General features: G+C 46.3%; 1 protein-coding gene across 4 annotated transcripts in view; it reads left to right on the top strand.

Annotated features, from left to right (window-relative positions):
• Positions 1–17,750, top strand: part of b4galnt4a (beta-1,4-N-acetyl-galactosaminyl transferase 4a) — a 973,366-nt gene that overhangs the window by 543,361 nt on the left and 412,255 nt on the right. For all 4 annotated transcript variants that reach the window (XR_010976333.1, XM_068045982.1, XM_068045983.1 and 1 more), the window contains exon 5: positions 1,091–1,181. Coding sequence is in view for 3 of the 4 variants with exons in the window: in XM_068045982.1 (XP_067902083.1) it covers positions 1,091–1,181 (91 nt within the window). In the remaining variant the exon portion in view is untranslated. The remainder of the gene's footprint in view (positions 1–1,090; positions 1,182–17,750) is intronic.

Below are 17,750 nucleotides of genomic sequence, written 5' to 3' on the forward strand. Positions count from 1 at the left end.
CTCCAGAGCACAAAATCTAGGCTGACATTCCAGTGCAGTGCTAAGAAAATACTGCACTGGCAGTTGTGTCGTCTTTAGGAAGAGATGGTAAACAGAGCCACCATTTGCCCTCTTAGGTGGACCTAAACGATCCCATGACACTATTTTAGAGAAAAACAAGTGAGTCAATATTTATCCCTCAGCCAACATCACCAAAAGAAAACAGATTATCTGATCATTTAACTCTTTGCTATTTTGGGGTATTTAAAAGGGGATGGGCAGTGTCCAGTGAAGTAGGACTAAGTGGATAGTTCTTTCAGAGAACCAACATGATGGTCTGAATGGCCCCCTTCTCAGCTTTAGACTTCTATGTTTCTATGACTTTTGTTAGTTAAGCAATTACTAATATTTCAGATAAAATATACTTCATATATTACTGTGTTGTAAGAACAATTATAGTGAGCTCCATTAAGGAATAGGGTAGCATAATTGGTTGTTTTACTTTTTCTACATCTAGAATCTGATTTGTGGAAGGGGGCATAAGCGTGTTTCTGCTCACCGAAGTGGTTTGAGTTTGGGAGTCTTAGCACAGTTGCTGGTCTTTACCACAAAGCACTCGACATTTGGAATTATTTGACATTAATCTGGCAACCTCACTCAAAGAGCCTTCAAGAATGGCTGGTTGTGAAGTAGACAAAGTTTTTGTGAGGTTGGGGTTAGGGCTGCAGTTTACTGCAATTGAACAGGAGATCATTCCCACACAGTCTGCTCCTTCTGGCTGAGGACAGTTGATGAGCGACCTGCACAGAGAAAGGGAAAAACCCTTACTCTTGAAATATCACAAAAATGGGCAAATTCATTGAGGGACACTTGTCCGAGTTTATGATATAAAAACAGAAAATGCTGGAAACATTTCAGGGGATAATAGGTCATCGACCCAAAATGTTAACTCTGTTTCTGTCTCCACAGATGCTGCCAGACCCCTGAGTGTTTCAGAATTTTCTGTTTTTATTTCAGATTTCCAGCATCCTCAGTATGTTGTGACTAATGCGTAAGCCTGTAATGATCAGTGGATAAATATGAGGAATGAAAAGTTGTCTTTTTGTTTCAGACACGTACCTCAGTAAACAAGATTGCTGTTTCTCCAAAATGGAAAAATTATGGGCTTCGGATATTTGGCTACGTACATCCCTACAAAGATGGTAAGGATGGAGAAAGATAGAGATGCTCAGAAGTGTATCCATAGCCTGAAGGGACTGCATTCATGTATTCCTCTTTGTTGCTGGTCATTGATATTGCAATTCTACCACCAATGATCTAGTAAAGACAAAAGCATGTTGAAAATAAACTGCTCATAGCTTAACAGGGAGGGTCATTTGTTTGTGAATGGACTTTGGATTAGACTCAATTGTGCAATTGGCTGCCATTCTGGCCAAGGGAGAGTGGGGTGGAGCCAAGTAGAATGGTGCTTTATTACAAATTAAAATGGTAAATAACAGGCCTTGGTTTGAATTGTCGTTTGCCATTTCCTTTGCCGCAACATTGGTGCCTGTGACTTCAGTCGTCTAACCCCGAAGAACTAGAATTCCCTCCCAAAAACTCTCCACTTCTCTCTCCTCCTTTAAGACACTCTTTAAAACCTTCCTCTTTGATCAAGCTTTTGGCCACCTTTCCTAATATTTCCTTTTTTGCCTTAGTGTCAGTATTTGTCTGGTTATGGCCCTTTGAAGCACCTTGGGATGTTCTAATATGTTAAAGGGGGCTATGTAAATGCAAGTTGTAGTTGTTGGATCCAATGTTGACCACTGAATGTAATCTGGCTCAAAAGGTGTCCTGATTTCACACCCAGCAGTGACTTTCTCTGAATTGGCCAATTGGTGGCTAGAGGGTGCACTCGCTGTCTAATTAAGGACATTGGGTTGGCTCTTGAAGCTGGAAGGCCAATAGGAGGCTGTCTAGCTTGGAAGGATCTTCAGCCTGCCGTTTCGGGTAAGAGCGAGAGGGGGTGCCTACTTCTTGAGGTGCCCTCTCAGCAACTTGTAAAACTTTTAAATTAAAAAGGCCACAGCCTGCGGCCGCAGCTGTAGCCAAGTAGGCAGGGAGGGCCTCATAGCCTGCCTGAAGCGCAGGCGCCCCAGTCTGCTGCTGGGAGACCTCCTTTGAATTGTCGGTTGCCATTTCCTTTGCCCCAACATTGATGCCTGTGCCTTCAGTCTTCTGAGCCCAAAGAGCTAGAATTTCCTCCCAAAAACTCTCCACTTCTCTCTCCTCCTTTAAGGCACTCCACAGGCTGACTGGATTTCCAGTCAGCCTCTTAAAAATTGACTTACCTTGATTAACTACCTGCCACTTGCAGATGGGTAGCTCTTCTGCCTCTGACCCTGCCTCCAGAAAAATAACCCTGGGTGGGATGATGCTGACAAACTGGGACGCAGGCCAGGGCGTGAATTTTAACGCCCGCCACCTCCCCCATTTGGGGCAAAAATTCTGCTCTTACTGTCTGAAAATCAATGACTGAGAGAGGAGAAATGAGCCTGGCAACTAACACTGATATTTGATTTTTAAAGTACCGTTGTCCATTTTCTCCTTTATCCTGCCGCCTGTCTTCCCTCCTGTTGTTGATTCAACAGCAGAGTATAAATGGGTCACTCCAGTACCAATCGTCTGTAATCAGAAAAATCTGAGAAGTTCTGAGATGATATCATCATTGATTGCATTCAGTTTATGTCTTTTCCTCTTTCCTCAATGCTGTGGCAGACACACTCTCAGGTAGGTTTCCCTCTTTATTGCATGGGCATTCTGCTGAACTGAAGATCAGGCAGAAAGGAGCTGTGACAGATCATGCTCAATTTTCTGTCAATTTAAGTGAATTGAGGAGTGAAATCAGAAAGTACTTCTTCACACAAAGGGTATTAGAAATCTGGAACTCGCTGCCCAAAATAGCTGTAGATAATGAGTCCATTGAAGCTTTCGAGACTGAGATCAATATATTTTTGTTCATTAAGGGAATCAAGGAATATGAAGGAAAAGTAGGTAAATGGGATTTGAGGGACAGATCAGCCATTGAATGGTGGAACTGGCTCTACAGTTTGAATTGTTCCTCTTGTCCCTATTTTCCTAAATTAGTAAGCCTGGCAACTTGCAGTAAAATTTTATTTTAATGTGCTGTCACCCATTTTATTCCCAGTCCAGTCTCCTATCTCTGCTCCTATTGATTTTTCAACAGCAGAGTAGAATTAGCAAGCACCACTATGGTTACTATCATTGAATTCTCCCATACCTGAGTTTCCTTTCTGAATGTCTGTCCAGGTGATGATTCATGTCCAGGAAGTGCAGATGAAAATCTACTCTGATGCAATCTGTCTTATTGGAACACTTAAGACATTAGGAGAGCACTAATGACACTGGCTTCAGTTTTCTGGTTCCAAACAGTACTGGACTATTTGCAAAGTTGACGAGAGGGATCAGGAAAATAATCCGCTGAATGACATTGGAAGATGGAACTAATGAGCCTGAAGCTTATCACATCAGCATTACTTCAGAGTAAATTACTCAACCATTTACATGAACTGAGATCTTTCCCACCCTTATGTAGCATAAAACTAGATTTAATTTGTGTGTGTGTGTGGTGCTGGATAACCACTTCCATGCACCATCACTCTTGACAGCTACTTTGAAAGTAAAGCTGTATAAAAGTAAACAGTGAACAAAAATAAAATAGAGGCGGGTGAATTCTAAAGGTTTATTGATCAATTAAGAAGTCTTCAAAATAAAACAGAAAATGCTGGAAATATCAACAGGTCAGGCAGCATTTGTGAAGAGAGAAACAGAGTTAACGCTTCAGGTCTGTGACCTTCCATGATGATATTTCCAACTTAAGCCTTAGAAGCATGTTGGCCTAAAATTAGATGCAAATATTTCTAACATTAAATGACCACAATGTTATGTAGACATTTTTGTTCTGTTTTTTATAGAATTATTTAATTTTTTCCATTTAAAGTATATATTATAAATTTTGACTCAGAGCTTCCTCAGTTGGGAGACTACATGGGCGAATTTTTAGGCCCCAGTGGGGGCAAGCACGGAGATGATGAGGCGCGGAATTTTGTGCCGCCAGTCCCCCAGCACCATCCAGGCCCCGGGCCATTTTCCCGGAGGAGCGATGTGGGGGAGGGCTCAGCAGTGCTACCTGCCCGCAAGCAGCAGGTAACCAATTAAACCTGCTTGAAGGCCTGTTAAGGCCTATAGTCAGTGGCTGACTGAAATTTTCCAGCCGGCCTCCAGGCACCTGGAGGCATCAGGGAATAGTGTAGTTACCTGGAGGTGGCTTCTCGGCAGCAGGCCAGGGGGTCAGCCCTCCAGGCAGGCTTTGTGGCCCTCCCAGCCTACCTGGTTTCAGCTGCAGCTGCAGGATGCCCTGTGGAGGAGCTCCCCCTCCGCAATGGTGGCTCAGCTGCTGATTCAATTTTTTATTTGAAACATGAAAAGGTTGTAGAGGGCATCTCAAAATGGTGGCACCCTCTCTCTTTCTTACCTGAAAAGTCAAGCTGCTGATTCTTCAGTGCTGGAGGGCCTTCTTTGGCCCGTCGTCCTTATTTGGACTGTGACCCTGCCCTCTGGACACTAATTGGCCTCTGTGGGGAAAATCATTGCCAGATGACTGTTCCCCACAGGGGCAGGCTTCTGACCCCCGGCTGACCCTGACGTCAGGGTCCTGAAGCCATGTTGGGAAATCCTACCTCATACTCTGAGTTTTGCTCAGCTGGTGAATCATAGAGTTATAAAGAGATACAGCACTGAAACAGGCCCTTCGGCCCACCGAGTCTGTGCCGACCATCAACCACCCATTTATACTAATCCTACATTAATCCCATTTTTCCTCTCACATCCCCACCTTCCCTCAATTCTCCTACCACCTACTTACACTAGGGGCAATTTTTACAATGGCCAATTTACCTACCAACTCGCAAGTCTTTGGCAAGTGAGGCCTGTTTCAATCAGAGCTTTAAATTCCGGCATGAGAGGGTAGGCAGATCTTCCACTAAATCCAGTTCATTAAGACAGGGTCTGGTCCCCTTGCCTGCCCTAGCCCGACTCAATCCACTGTTATAAGACTTTGCCACTCAGCCTTACATTCTCCCCTCCCAAGGCCTAACTCAGAGAAAGGAAATACATTGTTTTTGGAAACCTTTACTTCACACTGAAGCCACTCTGCTGTAAATCATGTAGTTGATCAGCTCTGTGACTAATTATCTTATTTTGCTAAAGGTTTGTGGCCTTTCAAAGCTAAAAAGAGCACAACTGGTGTCAGTTTGATGTCTTTGAAGGTGTAATTGGAGGATTTTCCTGTTGAGGGCTAGGAACTCCCACCAACAGCTCCCCATTTCAATCACTGCAATCCCATCATCCCCTTTAATTAATGGAATATAAATGCTACAAATGCTAACTTTTCATGCTTTTATACTCCCATAATGTGGACAGAACCTTTTCAATTCCTGTGGATAACGGGAAAGACCTATGTGAATTAAATGGCTAAATATGCAACCTGTACTTGTCCATATCCGTGAAACTGGCTGCACATCCTGTCTTGTCTGGGTGAAATGAATAGATAAACTGTTCTTGTCCATATCAGGTTGCTTGGATTATGTGACTTGTCCTTGTCTCAATCAGTGTCGCTGTAGCATTGATAGACTGTGTTTTCAAATTTTAAGAAAGGATCTGCTCGTGGCTGTGCTAGCTATTCTATGCAGTCTTCTATGCTCATTGAATTTATAAGGATTACATCACCTGTGTTAGCCTCTATCAGATTACATGACCAGCTCCTGCTTCAGAATACATGACATGCCACTGCATGTATCATGCAGATGGCTGGCCCCTAACTTTAACAGTTCCCTGACCGGTCCCTTCCCCCACCAGATTCCATGACCATCAGATTCTCCTATCAGATTCCTTCACCATCCACTATTTCTACCAGATTCCATAACCAGTCACTATCTGTATAAGATTGTATGACCTTCATTTGCCCCTATCATATTACATGGACTCACACTTGCCTGTATCTGATTATACAACCTCACCCTGCCTGTATCAGATTACTTGAGTTCTATGTCCATGCAGTTGGACTACATAATCTGTAAAACATTGGTGGAGCTGGCATTACAGTGGAGTCTCTTGTTCTGTTTGATTTTAACAAAACAATCTATTGAATGTTTTGGAATCAGACACCCACCTTGCACCCTCTCCCGCCAAATAAACCATTTGGCCTGTAATGATTGGCTGTGTTTGCTGACAATGCAACCACTAGGTGGCTCAGTACTTGCACATGTGCAAATGCAGGCTCTTCAACTGGAACGTCAGTGTCTGTGACGCTCAGGCAGCTGCCTGGATTAAAGATGGCGCTGCTCAATTTATCGCAGGAAATGCTTATGGCTAGATTGTTCTAGCAAACTAACCTTACATTAAGTTGGATGAAAGCCCAGTAATATGCTACTATGTAGTTCTTGGATACTAACTGTAAACCTCAGATCTATTTAATATTCCAGTAATCCTATTAAATACACAAGGAATTTTATGATTGACTTTCCATTGGAAGATAGTGAATTGGCACCCCAAAGGAAAATCGGGCAGAATATAAAATGTGCTGCCAATTCGTTATCATGATTCATTTATATGACTGAACAGGACTGATTTCACCGAACGCAGCTACTAGCTCCCACCCCACTGGCCGCTCTCCCTCCTTGGCAACTGGCCTTCTCTCCCTCCTCCCCACCGGCCGCTTCCCCCACCTCAGCCGCTCACTCCAGACCTTGCCGCTCCCCCCCACTTTCCTAGCCGATTGTTCCCCGCTTGCGCCACCCCGATCTCCGGTCGGTCGGTTGAGCCCTCCCCTCCTGCCCTCCCAGCCGCTAGTTATAGGCCACGCCGCTTCCCTCCTCGCGGCCACTCACTCCCATGTTTGATCGTTCTCCACGTGCCGCCCAAAGAAGCAAGGCGGGCCGCAAGGGATGATGGGGCGATGTAGGAGTAAGTGGCCGAGTGGAGGGAAGCGGCGCGGCCTAGAGCTAGCGGCTGGAGTTGCGGGGGGGTGGTGGCGGGGAAGCGGGAAGCAAGTGGCCAGAGAGCGGGGTGGCAGGAAGCAAGGAACAATGGGTCAGGGGTGTGGTGGGGGGTGGGGAGCAGCGCAGTCTGGAGCAAGCGGCTGAGGGGAGGAAGCATCGAGGCCTGGAGCACGTTGCTAAAGGGGGACAGCTCCAGCCTCAAAGTCTCCCATTCAGCCACTCCTTCCAGCTGAGTGGGGTCTGGACACCCAATGTCGCTTTATCGCGCATGCGCGAAGATGGACCTGGAGCGGATACGCGATGTCATTGGCATTGCGTGATGACGTCATCCCGCGCATGCGCCACTAAGTCTTGGTAATATGTAGCTGCGCATGTGTGCAGCTTGGCGCACTCTGATGACTTCAGCGGGCCGGTGCGTTGTCAGGAATCACTTTGGTAATGATTTTGTGTTATGCCTTTTATACAAAGGATGCTCTAGACATCCCCATTCTTTGGGACTCAGGAAACTCTTTTGCCTTTCTGTTTTGCAGAATCATCTGCCTTGACAAAAATCTAGCCTGACACTTCAGTGCAGGACTGAGGGAATACTGCATTGTCTGAGGTGCTGTCTTTAGGATGAGACATTAAACTGAGGTTCTATCTGCTCTTTCAGGTGGATGTAAAAGATGCTGTGGCATTATTTCACAACAGAACAAGGGAGTTATCCCCATGTCCTGGCAAATACTTATCCCTCAATCAACATCATTAAAACAGATTATCTCATCATTACCTCATTGCTTTTGTGGATGCTTGCTGTGCCGAAATTGGCTGCTGTGTTTCCTACATTATGACAGTGACTACACTTTAAAAGTACGTCATTGGCTATAAAGTGCTTTGACATGTCCTGAGGTCATGGGAGGTGCTATATAAATGCAAGTCTTTCTTTCGCTCTTTTGGTCCTCATCCGTGGTTTTTTTGTGTACTTTTGCAGAGACAGAGGGCTGAATTTTATTAGCGTGCTGCACATCGCGGTGGCGTGCTTTGAATTCGGCAGGCTTCAGACACAGAAGCGCTACCGCTCAGCCCCCACCAGATTTCGCATGGGGGCTCATCATCGGGGCGGCTGCTCCATCCCCGGCAATGGCGTCCCGCGCCAGTGGCTTCAGGCCCTTCACTTTCATTTGCATCTTTAAAGGTGCCGTTTCATTAGAAATTGAATTAAATCGTAAATTATCTTTGATTTCCCTCTTCCCCCCCTAACCCTCCCACCCCCACTGAGTTCACATTTCGTAAATTGACATCTGTCCCCCAAAAACCACTTTGGAAAATGCCAACATTTAACCCCCCCCCCCCCCCCACCTTCAGAATCTTGGACCCTCAACCCCTTCCCAACATCCCCAAAACGAATAAAAAAGCTTTTCCATGCTTACCCCCCCCCCCCCCACCCTGATAATTTCACTCCACCCCCCACCCCACCAGTGTCTCGCCTCAGAACTCTATACGGAGTTCCGAAGGCATGCTAGTTGCGACCGGCGGCTGTAATATTGGCTTGGGACAGCCGCTGGCTCAGGGTAAGTATATGTAAATTATGTTGCATTGATTTTACTATTTAAATGAAGGCCCTGCCACCGAGCGGGCAGGGGAGGCACACCGAGACCTCGCCGCCGCCGGTAAAATGCGGTGGGGCCTTCTCAGCGTGGGGATCGTAGTGGGCCGCTCCTGCAAGTATTTAATGAGCCTCCCCGCCATGACCCCCGTGTCAAGGGGCAAGTAAAATTCAGCTCAGAGGCCGGAATTTTGCCAGTCCTCTGGAGATGGGCTGGAAGGCAGAAATCTCATAAAATGGCGACAGAAGACGTCAGGCAGGAAGCACCACGCCTTCCCCACAAGTGGGAACGGCAGCGGTGTTCAATTAAGTGGCCAATTAACAGCCATTTTTCACTGTTGCTGGTACTTTACTGGTGCTGGGGTGGGCTGGAGTTTGGAAGATTGAGGGGATACTTGATTGAAGTATATAAGATCCTGAATGGTCTTGACAAGGTGGATGTGGAAAGGATGTTTCCTCTTGTGGGTGAGTCCAGAACTAGGGGGCACTGTTTTAAAATTAGGGATTGCCCTTCAGGACAGAGATGAGGAGAAATTTGCTCTCTGAGTGTTGCGCAACTTTGGAACGCTCTGCCTCAGAAGGTGGTGGAGGCAGGGACATTGAATATTTGTAAGGCGGAGGTAGATAGATTCTTGTTAGGTAAGGGAATCAAAGGTTATCAGACGTAGATGGGAGTGTGGAATTCGAAACACAAACAGATCAGCCATGATCTTATTGAATGGCGGAGCAGACTCGAGGGGCCGAGTGGCCTACTTCTGCTCCTAATTCGTATGCTCGTATGAGCCTTCTCCTCCCTGCAGCCTCAGCAGCGGCCACCTCTAATGGTGGTGCTACCAATGCTGCCATGCTTTTGGCCCTCTGATTAGGCCGGCAGTTCTGAGAGGTGGGCCACCGTCCTTAATAGCGGTAGCCTCTTAATTGGCCGCCGCCATAAAATCACTCCTGGGTTGCACGGGTCCGACTTTTGGTCCTGGCAGCGGGATTTCCTGAATTCACATCAAAGTCCAGCCAGATTTTTGGAGCGTGGCTTTGACTGCACCAAGTTTCATCTTCATGTTAGTGGAATAGCCTCTTTTTGTTCAGTCTGGCCCTGATATTAACAGGGACCAGGTGGGGGTGGGGGGTGCAGTTTTGCGATAGCTCAGGCCCTGCCACATTTAACAGCCGAATCTGATTTGCATTTGTCGTCTCTGTTTTCCAGCTGCAGCCAGCCTAAATGAAAGGCTGGCTGACTGTTGGGTTGTTCAGCCTTTGGCAACAGGCCAGATTCTGGAAGCAGAGGGGGGGGAGGGAAAGATTTTATGTTTGATGGAGCCAGCAATGGTGGGGAGAAGAGAGATCACGGGTGGGTGCAGTGGGGAACATTGATGGAGGGGGCTCCATTGGGGAACATTGATGAGCTCTTCTTCCGTCACCTCCGTCTCCGGGCTCATTTCTTTGACCAGGAGTCCTCCCCCCATCAGTAGACCCATTCGTCCGCCGCCAGTATTCTCCCTCTACCCGTACTTCTCCCCCTGGCCTCTTACCCGCTCTTGATATTTTCATTGAAAACTGTCGGTGAAACATTGGTCATCTCAATTTTTCTGCCCACCTCACCCACTCTGACCTGTCCCCCTCTGAACTTGAGACACTCTGTTCTCTCAGGTCTAACCCCGACATAGTCATCAAACCTACAGACAAGGGTGGTGCTGTTGTTGTATGGCGTACCGACCTCTACCTTGCAGAGGCTCAGCGCCAACTCTCAGACGTTTCTTCCTACCTCCCTCTGGACCATGACCCCACCACCGAACATCAAGCTACTGTCCACAGGACTGTCACTGACCTCATCACCTCTGGAGATCTTCTCTCTACAGCTTCCAACCTCATAGTCCAACAACCCCGGACAGCCCGCTTCTACCTCCTTCCCAAAATCCACAAGCAGGACTGTCCCGGCAGACCCATTGTGTCAGCCTACTCCTGCCCCGCTGAACTTATTTCTTCCTATCTTGACTGTATCTTTTCTCCCCTGGTCCAGTCTCTTCCCACCTACATCCGTGACTCTTCTGACACCCTGCATCATTTTGACAATTTCCAGTTTCCTGGCCCCAACTGCCTCCTCTTCACTATGGACGTCTAATCTCTCTACACCTCCAACCCCACCAGGACGGTTTGAGGGCTCTCTGCTTCTTCCTTGAATAATGGCCCAACCAGTCCCCGTCCACCACCACCCTCCTCCGCCTGTCTGAACTTGTTCTCAGATTGAACAACTTCTCCTTCAACTCCACTCACCTCCTTCAAATAAAAGGTGTTGCTATGGGTACCTGCATGGGTCCTAGTTATGCCTGTCTTTTTGTGGAATATGTCGAACACTCCTTGTTCCAGTCCTACTCAGGCCCCCTCCCCCAACTCCTTTTCCGGTACATTAATGACTGTATTGCTGCCGTTTCCTGCTCCCGCCCCAAACTGGAAAACTTTATCAACTTTGCTTCTAATTTCCACCCTTCTCTCACCTTTACATGGCCCATCTCCAACACTTCCCTTCCTCGACTTCTCTGTCTCCATCTCTGGGGATAGGCTGTCTACTAATATCCATTATAAGCCCACTGACTCCCACAACTACCTCGACTACACTTCTTCACAGCCTGCCTCCTGTAAGGACTCCATCCCATTCTCCCAGTTTCTCCGTCTCTGACGCATTTGCTCTGATGATGCTATCTTCCATGACAGCGCCTCTGATATGTCTTCCTTTTTCCTCAACCGAGGATTCCCCCCCACTGTGGTTGATAGGGCCCTCAACCGTGTCCGCCCCATTTCCCACACCTCTACCCTCACCCCTTCCTCTCCCTCCCAGAACTGCGACAGGGTTCCCCTTGTCCTCACTTTCCACCCCATCAGCCTCCATATCCAAAAGGGTCATCCTCCGCCATTTCCGCCACCTCCAGAGTGATGCCACTACCAAATACATCTTCCCCTCCCTTCCTCTGTCAGTATTCTGAAGGGATCATTCCCTCTGCGACACCCTGGTCCACTCCTCCATTACCCCACCACCTCGTCCCCTTCCACGGCACCTTCCCCTGCAATTGCAGGAGGTGTAATACCTGCCCATTTACCTCCTCTCTCCTCATTATCCCATGCCCCAAACACTCCTTTCAGGTGAAGCAGCGATTTACTTGTACTTCTTTCAATGTAGTATACTGTATTCGCTGCTCACAATGTGGTCTCCTCTACATTGGGGAGACCAAACGCAGACTGGGTGACCGCTTTGCGGAACACCTCCGCTCAGTCCGCAAGCATGACCCCGAGCTTCCGGTTGCTTGCCATTTCAACACTCCCCCCTGCTCTCATGCTCACATCTCTGTCCTGGGATTGCTGCAGTGTTCCAGTGAACATCAACGCGCGAGGAACAGCATCTCATTTACCGATTAGGCACACTACAGCCTGCCGGACTGAACATTGAGTTCAATAATTTCAGAGCATAATGGGCCCCCCATTTTACTTTTATTTTTAGTTATTGTTTCTTTTTTATATATTTTTTTTTGTTTTTTTGGTTTTTTTTATGTTTATTTTATTTCATCTTAGTTTGTTCTGTTTGCTTACCCACTTTTTTTTTGATGTTTGTACTTGCGGCTGTTCAATTTTCAGTCCATTAACACCCTATCTGTACTAATGCTTTGTCTTTCAACACACCGTTAACTTATTGTTTGCCTTTGCTCCATAACCTACTGGTCAGCTATTTTGTGACCTTGTCCTATCTGCACCTCCTTTGTTACCTCTTGCCCCACCCCCGCTTTACTTGCTTATAACCTTTCATATTTCTAATATTTGCCAGTTCTGAAGAAGGGTCACTAACCCGAAACTTTAACTCTGCTTCTCTCTCCACAGATGCTGCCAGATCTGCAGAGTATTTCTAGCATATCTTGTTTTTCTTTCAGATTTCCAGCATCCACAGTATTTTGCTTTTATTATTTTGATGGAGTGGGGTTGGCCAGAAAGACCAAATCGGCCTGGGGTCATCGATGGGGGGGCCAGAGAGATTGGGGTGGAGAGAGGAGGTAGTGGCAGGAGCCGGAGAGACCAGGGGAGGAGGGGAGAAGATTGCGGGGGGCCTGTCGAGGATATGTGGGTGGTTGCAGGAGGAAATTGCAGGCCGTGGAGAATATTGGGAAGGCATTGGATGATGTGGGATGTGTCTGATCACTGAGGAGGTTAGCAGATTTGCTTGGGGGTTTCAGGGGGAATCTTGCCTACTCCCCCTGGCCACAAGAAATGCTGGAAAAGCTGTTAACTCTTCATTGCAGCAGTGTTCACCTCTCTTTAGCTGTAGGGTTTTCCGGGTCCTGGGAAACCCATCCAGCCAGCATTAAAGCTGGATCAGTGAAAAACATTTGAGGCGTGTAAGCCTGCCCCCAGTTCCACTTCCGTTAAAGCTGGAAGGTGGGGGGGGGGGGTTGTTCAAGGCGGATTGTTTACAGGTTTGAGATTTTTTGCATTTTTACTTCCCATCTGACCCAAACCCATTCATTTTTTGGGATTAAAATTGACCCAAATGTTTCTGTGTACAGGAAAGAGAAAGAGATGCCAAGGACGGAAAACACTCTTGACCATCAGTCCACCTGCCTTCAGCCTTTTCTTGGTTATGGCCTCACTTTTTTGTGCTATGCATGTTCTAACACAATGCATACACATGTGTAGATTATCACCCCTTCCTATCCAAGCATAACAAATGCATGATTCAGAGAATTTAACATGGTGTTAATGGAACATAACAGATTTCCAACCCACTGGAACAAAAGAAATCCACTGATTCTTCTGGGGTTGGCCTAGCTAACATTTTCAGTGGAAAAAATTTTGTCTTTGTGAAGACTTTGGGAGAGAGCTTTGTCTCCAGTGGTGTTATGGAGGCCTAGTGCCGTTTTGCTGGGGCTTGGTACTCCTTCTGGCATGACTTACGCGGTGTGCCCTCTTGAGAAGGGCGCTTGCGCAGGCGTCCCCAGCATGCACCAGCTGTATATGAAGGACGCTATCCTGACATTACACAACCCAACCAGCTGATACGACGGCAGGATACCTAATTTGGTTTACGTCAGTCCAGACAACAAATTTGTTCATCACTCTGCAAACAATAGGTGTTAAACTGCAAGATGGATCCTGCACCAGTGTTCCTTCAAGGGCCAGGCATGCAAATTGCAGGTAAGGCAGTTTTTAAGAACTACTGCTATTGCAAAGTGTCTGGAAATACTCAGAAGTGTTTTTGGAGGTGAGTTCCTGGATTTGCGAGAGAGTGTGGCTGCATCCTCACAGGGGTGGCAGAGGAGTAGGCGATCTGTCCACCCAAAGGCTGCAACAAGTATTGGGCAATAATGGCAGTGCCCCTGGGTCTGTCACATGACAGGGATGTGGAGCAGAGGCTGTGGAGAGAGCAAGCTCTGCTAGATCCCTCTGCCAACTTGGAGCTGGATTCCTCCATGCTCCTTGACAGTAGCAGGGCAACCAATACATCCAGAATCTTGGTATGCATGCCCATCTGCACTTTCCTGTATGCTGCCACATCAAAGTGCTCATCTTATCTTCAACCTCCCCCTCCAGTAAGCTGACAAAAGAAGCATCCTTTCCCCTCGGCCTGATTGCAGCCCACTCATGCCCAAATGTCTCACCACATGCTGATCCCACTTGCCCCTAAGGTACATGCAGTGCCAGTATCTGAGTTGATGGGTGTAATGTCAGATCAAATGGTGGAGCTGTTTCATTAGTGCCATGCTGTTGTCCTCTTGCTACTTGGACTGCTGTGGTTGTGCAGGTAGTAGCCCTTGGGTGTCTGAAAGCAGACAATCAGAAAAGGGTTGTGGTGGGAAAGAAGAAGTCCATGGTCACACCATCAGCAGTTTGCACATCATGCCAAATAGCTGAATGACAGTGTGCTGGAAGTTGAGAAGGAGCGGAAGGCACAAAAATACTGCCATTTTCAATACTTTCAGCAAGATTGGATGCTGTGGGCTTTGTCGCAACCAGCCCATGATGCTGAGAGTCATCTCCTTCAATGGGCTCAGGAGATGCAGGTGTCCTGTCCCCTGCCAATTCTGCTCTTCTCCCTTCTATTGTGTGTCACCTTGTCCTGCAAGAGAGAGAGCAGAATGTCAGTGATTGTGTAGCACTGTGTTTTGTTGATGTGCTTCCCATAGACAAATAGCTGGAAGTATGCAAGGGCAATGAGAGGGGGGTATGAGGTTGGCAGCATTGGTAGGTGTGTGAGTGAAGTGGTGTAGCTATATGTTAGGCCAGAGTCCCAAGTGTCAGGGAATGCTGCTGGGTGATTGATGGGGGTGTGGCGCATTGAACAGTGTGAGAGGCTGGTGGTGTGGTGGGTAGGAGATGTCATTTGAAGCTGCATTCACTGGCCTTGACCTCCCACTGGTTATTAAACTTCAATATGGCACTGCTGCCAAGTCCTCAGTGCCAAATTCCAGGAGTTGACCTCTTGGCCATTTGCTCTCACTCCCTTCTGAGGGTGGTCCGTCAGGGCCTCCTGGCTCCCCTCAGAACCAGGGCATCTCTCCTTCTGCCCTTCTCCACACTAATGCCTCTAGAGCCACATCCGTCACCTTGGAACCCTCTCTCTGCCCTGGTGTTCTATTTTCCATCTTTTAAATTTCAGCAATATTATTCAGTGCAGCATCCCTTTAAGAGACAGACTGCCTTTAGAAACAAAGTGCTGGCTGCCTCTGTGCTCAGCAGGGGGCCGAACAGCGATGTGCTGAGAGCACGTGGTGCAGCCAGCAGTGAGGAACCCGCTTGGCCTGATGTAAAATCATGGTAATGTGGTGGGAGCACCAAGTTTGTGTGCTGCTCAACTCCATCAGCGAGAACAAGTCGTGAATCACAACTCACGCACCCAAAAAGTGGGGCAGATAAATTTTTAGCCTTTTGACTTAGTAACCATTCAATTCATTGGAAATAAAAATTGGGAGTGATAGGGATAGGGACCCTCCTTGGTAGCCCCAGCCTACCATCCACACAGGAGAGCAGTGTAGAGTGTATGGCAAGAGATGGCAAGGTATGTTAATGCAGACAGTGCTGTCTACACAAAAGTTGGTCAATGAGTAATGTGTTTAGAGATGTCACCAGAGAAACCAAGGTGGGACTTCCCACTAATTATTAATATTAAGTAGCTGTCCAAAGTATTGATGTCACAATATGCCAGCTCCTTCTCATGCCATCATTTAGTTCTTTGGATACTTACCATCTTTAACTGGACACATTTTGATCTTTAACTCTTCTTTCTGTCACTTCTGTTAATGGATTCACCACCCCCAAAAAATGTTTTCATCTGAATGTAGCTGCTTAATGTTTGCATCTCTGAACAAACCCACGAGGCACCACTGGATGACATGTGGCTATGGTATTTCAGATTCACAATGCTTCTTTGTGCAGGGCCAGGCTGGTCCCACATCTGACGATTTTGCATGATTTTGGTCGGATTAATAGCTTGGTCATAGACAGTAGAGGGACCTTTGCACTCTGAAGAAGCTCACTGACGTACAATAGATAGCCAATCCACTTACATCTGCCACGAGGGGAATACCTAGAAGGAGCGGCACATTGGGTCATCAAAGGAAATATAAGTTGCTCAACACTGGGATCCACACATCAGTTTAGGACATTAACATTTGGTTACTCTTTAGTGCCTGTACTATTCTTGGTATGGTATTGGATAATGGCTTAGTCGAGAGAATGAATGGTACTCTAACCTCTCAGGATTATAATTAATATAAGCCGGAATGAATGCTACTTTATATGCAACTATTGGCGATGCAGGTTAAAGTGGATGGTGTATTAATGTTATAGAGATGACTATTAGTGCTTTCTGCCTTAATTTTTATACATTTCAATCTCATTACAATATTGTAACTAATCATCCTCCACCGCCCCCCATCCCCCGCCGGAAAGTGTGTGTGAGGTGTCCGCTCTGTTTATCCTAACTGTTTTGCTGTTTTTTCCTAAATCAAGAATTGTTTGTGATTTTTATGTTTTCCTCAACACTAAACATGTCAATATCCATAAAATCTGTAGGACATTACAGATTACTGTTGACTGACATAGCATCAGAAGGCTAAATTTGATAGGAATCCCTGCTTATATTAATTATAATCCTGAGAGAATTAATTCCAGATTATTCTCTGTGCACAGGCTCTTCACTTGTGTGATTTCAAGACTTATTGTTTGATATGTTCCATACACCTAAAAATTTTACAGTGCCATGCAATAAAGTCCAACCTGTACAATATGTTTAATAACTTGTTTAAATAATCTAATTGACATTGAATATAATGAATATTCCATAATCATAATTTTGTTTACCCAAAATATTTTTTCTTGGGGAAATAGAGACATAGTTATGCAGGCACGTTAGGGGCTTTTCCCGTGAATGATGACCTTTGGCTCCAAAGTCATGGCCAGTTTTAATTCACCTGGAGAAAGGCAGTGATGATTGGATGCTCACAGTTTTATGTAAGAATATGTTTTCACATTATTCTAATTCAGAACAAAGACAGAACAGTAATGTAAACAGAATTGGTTCTTGCAAATCCTGTCTTTTCCCTTCAATGGTGCTGATAAAATTGGAGAAGGATGAATTTCAGGGCCAAATAAATCGTACTGTAGATAGAGTAGTGGATAGAGTAATATAGCTAATTAAATAAATAAGTTGGGTGAATAATGTGGAAGTAAAAAGATTGTTAGGATTAATATGCAGACCACAGAAGGGGTGAGAAGAAGAGGAAATTGCCTTTTTATATTGCAGCAATGTCGCTATGGAGCCGGTATCAAAGATATTGTATAATAAAGCTATGTCTCGGGAAAACAATAATAGGAAGTAACAGAATGGTATGAAAAGACATGAGGCCTCTCATCACCATCTGACAATCTGTTCAAAGAACTGGGGGGTGGGGGAAGGGGGTGCAGAAAACACAGAACAGTGTTGCATCCAGCAGGAAGTAGGAAATGTTGCAAAAAGAGATTCACATTTGACTCAGTCGGAACTTTTCTTTGGCGACAAGACCAAATACATGAATAGGCTTGGGTAAGCCTAGAGGTTCTCTGCACAGATGGGGCTGAACTTAATGCTGGCGGCCATTTTGGGGAGCCTGACCTGA

Source organism: Heterodontus francisci, chromosome 14, assembly GCF_036365525.1.
Source record: "Heterodontus francisci isolate sHetFra1 chromosome 14, sHetFra1.hap1, whole genome shotgun sequence".
NCBI lineage: Eukaryota > Metazoa > Chordata > Chondrichthyes > Heterodontiformes > Heterodontidae > Heterodontus > Heterodontus francisci.